Here is a 5,214-nt window from a genome sequence, read left to right on the forward strand (position 1 = left end):
AAAAATATTACTACTAACTTTATTGTGAAATTCAAACTGAACGGTAAAAGAATAGTTTCCGGTCTATTCTGAGCCTGATCTCTATAGATAAATAAAAATAAAGAACTACGACAGATGTGTAATATATTTAATGCAGCCGAACCATTTATTACAATGCATTCATGTGATGACTTTCAAAGAGTAAAGCAAGCACTGCTGAATAAAGTATGATTTTATCTTTTACGAAACGTTTTTTTCATATGGAATGCAGTTGGAGGTCAACCAATCACAGAGCTTGAGAACTAATCACGGGGTTTGTCAAACAGAGCACAAGGTGTAGTCCTAAACGATAGCTGGGGATTCTGGGTAGTGTAGTGTCTTCTGCCATCCTTTACTCCGAAAAAATATTTGTTTCTCCGAATCGAATGGGAAAAATACAAAAGCATTGCACACAATTTAAACCTATCAATGTTGTGTAATTAACAGGGATAATCTGGTGTTTTTTAGTCGATGAGTAGTGCAGATATCACTGTCAAATCAATCGACAGTAAGGGGAATATTTACTTCCTGGTGTACAATTCTCCGTTATCCAATGGGAATGGACGCTCACATTGCCTTTAAGGGCAGCCGACACAAATGAATGCCGTGCTTCCATGAGCGTCAAATCCAGCCGCAGATGGGAATACATTGCAATCAGTTGAAAGCTATTTGCGTCCCTTTATGAAGCTGAAGGAGCCTAGGAGCGTCACAACTGCACGCCACGGGACCCTGACCAAACGTCGCTCCTGGACGATTATGGAGTGAGAGTGTGTTGACCAGAGGCAAGCGTGTCATCGTTCGTGTCCTCTTCATTTGAGGTAGCTTCCGTACAATGGATGAGATCTTCAATTTTGCAAAATAAAATAATTACCCATGAGTTTCAGTAATCTTAGCAGCGAGGATGTTAACCATCTTTCGCCGAGTGGAGTCAGTCAGACCTTTCACCCAGTTGTATTCTTTGATAATACGATCACCACCTGGTTTCTTGGTTAGTGCAGATTGAACCAACTGTGAAAGGACAGAGTAAAAGACAAGACCATTTTCACCAAAAAATAAACAATGTTGAACAATTGACAGTAAATACACCGAAAAATACACATTAAAAAATGTATGCAATCCCCAAAGGAAGCTGTCAAAACAAACACATTTTCCACCATTATCCTGGTCCCGAATAAAACAAGGACCACAGGATTAAATGACTACAGACCCGTCGCCCTGACCTCTGTGGTTATGAAGTCCTTTGAGCGCCTTGTCCTGTCCCACATAAAATCCATCACAGACCCCCTACTGGACCCCCTGCAGTTCGCTTACAGAGCCAACAGGTCTGTAGATGATGCTGTCAACATGGCCCTTCACTTCCTCCTCCAGCACCTGGACACAGCAAGAACCTACGCCAGGATCCTGTTGGTGGACTTCAGCTCTGCCTTTAATACGATCGTCCCGGCTCTGTTGCAGGACAAGCTCTCCCAGTGAGGCTGGGGAAACACTTCTCTGACCCCCGGACCATCAGCACTGGTTCCCCTCAAGCCTGCGTTCTTTCCCCCCTGCTCTTCTCCCTGTACACCAACAGCTTCACCTCCAGTCAACAGTATGTGTAAATGTACCTGGCAATAAACTTGATTCTGATTTTTTATTTTCCCCTCGACTACTCTCCTCGAGACTTAGTCCCGCCCACAGGAGATGCGAGCGGAGGAGTCGAGGAGGGGAACCGAGGAGAGAGGAGGGGAAGCAGCAGGCGGTTAGAGAAATGAGAACTCCTCTCCTCTGAGCCGTCATTTTAAAGAGACGTCCATTAATGATGACAGGAGGCACAGCAGCCCTCTGTCTGATGGACAGATGTGTTCATGACCACTTATATATTTACTTTTAATTCATTCACAGTGCGGTATAATGAGACAATAACAGGCTCCAGATGGTTTGACTGAGGGGGAAATATTTGTCATAACATGAAATGAACGGGTTTAAATATGGAATATCCTGTAGACTTGCTAAATAATATATATATATATATATGCACTTTCATGATAACGTAAAGCAATCAGAGACTGGATATACACACAGCTACACACTGTACAACAGATTGAAATATCTGCTCTTTGTTTGTAGACATCTACTAAAGCCTACAAATAAAGAGTGTTATTTAAGCTCGTTAAATATTATTGATTGATATATATTATACACACTGTTCTGCTTTCTGCACAAACCTCAATCCTCCATCCAGAACCGGGGTTAGGAGAGCCTAGTGAAATAAAATTGTCTTGGCCCTCCAAACACCGGCAGTTCAGTGAGGAATACATCTCTCATGGAGTCACATGTTCATCTGATGATCCAACAAAGCCACAGTGTTCTTTTAGCGGTGAAGTCCTGGCATATTGGAAACCATCCCACCTGCAGCAGCAGCAGAGCACCAAACACGCCCGGAGTGTCGGTACAAAAATTGGGTTAAATACAATTACAAAGGGTTTAATACAAGACAAAATGTAGGCGAATCATCAAAGATGATTGAGGGGGTTCTTATAGAACTGAAACCAGCTCAAGGGGGACACCAGACAAAAAGGTTGGGAACCACTGGTCTAAAGGAATGAATGTGATATTTGGACCGGTAAAACCTATAGAAGAATTAACAATGAAAAAACAAAGAAGATGAGGAGAAAGTTTAAACCCCACCCAGCACACACATGCTTAAAGTTCATTTGTTCCTGATCTTTGGATGAAGATCGACCATAAGGTCATCCTTCTGTTGACTTTGAAACTCCAGATATGATGCTGAGTTTGGACTTCAAACACATCCATTATTCTTCCAGAGCGTCTCGTGGTTAGCTTCCTCTTTCCAATTTGAAATCACGATACCCTTCTTATCTAAAATATTTTTGATAAACAACTTTCACAGGAACATAGACAGACACACAATGTTTCTGTATTGTTTTTATGTGAGGAAAAAATAAAACATAGAAAGAAGTAAATCATAGAAAAGTAATACAAATGAACCGTTTGTTGAACTCCTTTTTAGGAGGAATTCCTCAAAAAAACATAAATAGGATAGAAATGAAAGTCACAATTCTTGTTTTTTTCAGGGGGAGTAACATGGTGGACTATTTCTTGAAGAATCCAAGTTTATTCAAATTCGGTTTTAGGTTTAATTGTGTGTAAATTAGGTGTATTGAACATACATTTAAAAAAGAAGAGTAAAACATAATAAGTAGATATGAAGTTGCCTTAAAAGGTGGAACAGATTTGGGTGATTATTTATACGCTATATGGAAACAGTCAAACCGGGAGGACAACAATTAAAAAGTAAGCCAACACAAGAGTTAATGCAATTTCAGTGCAGCCTTAACACGAAGAATATGTAAGTAGTTGTTGTACCAACCAATTCAGAGTTTCCTGCTTCCTGCATTCTTACGGAGCCCTTCCTGTCGGGACTCAGGGCTGCGCTGCTGGCTAGGAAGATCTGCGACTGTCTCCTGCTGCTGACAGTTTGATCTGCCTCTCATTTTGACCACATCTCCTTTTCATTAGTTCGTGGTTACTTGATGCCTTTGAGTGTGTGGTAGATGTGTTTGGGTAGAATCACGTATCCCTCTCGGAAGGTTGCAGGCGGCTGGCGGCCGGTCCTCGGCGTCTCGCACGCTGCCTTCAGCATCTTCAACTGTCTCTCCTGTCGTCGGCATTTCTGCTGAGTCGTCTTCAGCTTCTTCCTCAGACTCCCCAGCTGCTCCTCCAGCTGCTCAATGCGCTTTTTCTGCCGAGCGGAGTCCTCTGCTGTGTAGTTGTGGTCACAGGAAACTGCCACCTTGTCACACCAGATCTCAGGCAGGCTCCTCCCGGGCTCCTCCTCCTCTTCCTCTTCCACTGCTGGGTCTGAGGTCAGAGGCAGAGAGAGAGGGAAGTGGATATCCGAGGGGAAAGGATCCTCCAGAGACTCCGACTGTCAGAAAACACACCAGAATTCAGATTTTAATTAGAGGTCAACACATTTCACAGAAAAGCTTCCAAATATGAGCGGGGAGAGACCTTAAGGATTTGGCAGCTTTATCACAAAACCTCACAGCCACTGGAGAAACGATCGAGCAATCAGAGTCAAGTAGGTGGGACTATGGCTGCTTCTCCACCGCTAAGCTAAAGGCAGCTAATGTTGGGCTATAAAGAAACTACAGCACGGCCACATGACTTCACGTCACCACCGCTAAGCTAAAGGCGGCAAATGCTAGGAGTGATGACGTTTAGTCGTCTTATTTAGACACTTGTTAGCAAAATCCACCAGTGGGCTATTAACTGACATATTTGATGTTGTAGAATACACAATTCTAATCTCTTGTGTTAACCAAAGACCTTATTTCAGACTTTGAGACAAGGGAATTGAAATGCAAAAAGGCAAACTCATTTCCGTATTTTAAGACTCATTCCTGCACCACTGTCTGCCTGTGCTAGCAGCTGGGTCTGGCTACTGGCTGAACTGCTGTGTCTTTGTGTGGTGACACAGACTGCTGCGCTGCTACACTGTTCTTTATTAATCTATAGAACTGTGCAACTCCATCTGTCGTTTTTCCAACCACGTTTAGATTTAAACATGCCTAGTTCCGCATTAACGTAGCTCTGCGTGACTGCGCCGTAGACGTATAAAGAGAACGTCCCCATGTTAACAACGGCGAAGTAATATCACGTCTACTCTTGGAAAAAAACGACATGGGTTCTTAATGTCTGCACCTTAAATGTATATGTTCAAGGTTCAAGGCTTTTATTAGTCATACGTACATAGTTACAGTCAGCGGTTAAATTGGGCCGAGGCTGTCCGGGGCTCAGCCCCGGCACATAGGACGATGCTCTGACGTCATCTCCCTCGCACATTTGTACAAAAAATGATATATACATTAAACATTTTCGTTCTTAATATAGACTATATTTAAGGTTCGATAAGTATTTACTTTAAAATAGCAGATCTCTGTGACCGGATATAGTTTTTCGGCTTAGTGAACGTGTGTCTCTGCTCCGATCAGGAGCTGCAGCACCGCCCGGGCTCCGCCGCGGCTCCTCCGTGCAGAGCCGTTTCTTAAACCATGCAAAATGTATGTGTGTGCATAAAGTTGAGTTATGATCGGTCATAATATCACCGAATTTGGTGATGATTAAATAGTTTACAGTGAGATTTACTCACATACTTTTGGTCCATACTCGCGCAGCCCTACAAATGAACTG

General features: G+C 42.9%; 1 protein-coding gene across 1 annotated transcript; it reads right to left on the reverse strand.

Moving 5' to 3' along the window:
- Window positions 1-2,928: 2,928 nt before the first annotated feature.
- LOC104957467 (THAP domain-containing protein 1) lies at window positions 2,929-4,866 on the reverse strand. Its single transcript, XM_010785105.1, has 2 exons — window positions 4,774-4,866; window positions 2,929-3,946 (listed from the first exon to the last, which is right to left on the reverse strand). The coding sequence occupies exons 1-2, from the start codon at window positions 4,864-4,866 to the stop codon at window positions 3,545-3,547; spliced, it is 495 nt and encodes a 164-aa protein (XP_010783407.1). The 3' UTR covers window positions 2,929-3,544.
- Between the last annotated feature and the right edge of the window lie 348 nt (window positions 4,867-5,214).

The sequence above is a fragment of the Notothenia coriiceps genome, unplaced genomic scaffold (assembly GCF_000735185.1).
Source record: "Notothenia coriiceps isolate Sejong01 unplaced genomic scaffold, NC01 NC01_scaffold00027131, whole genome shotgun sequence".
NCBI classification, from domain to species: Eukaryota; Metazoa; Chordata; class Actinopteri; order Perciformes; family Nototheniidae; genus Notothenia; species Notothenia coriiceps.

Bases quoted from the DNA above. Each gene is read 5' to 3' on its own strand.
- LOC104957467 (XM_010785105.1), bottom strand. From the start codon at position 4,866: ATGTGCGAGGGAGATGACGTCAGAGCATCGTCCTATGTGCCGGGGCTG. The intron at 3,947-4,773 runs GTACGTATGACT...GTTTTCTGACAG, and splicing joins TAACCGCTGACTGTAACTAT to TCGGAGTCTCTGGAGGATCC.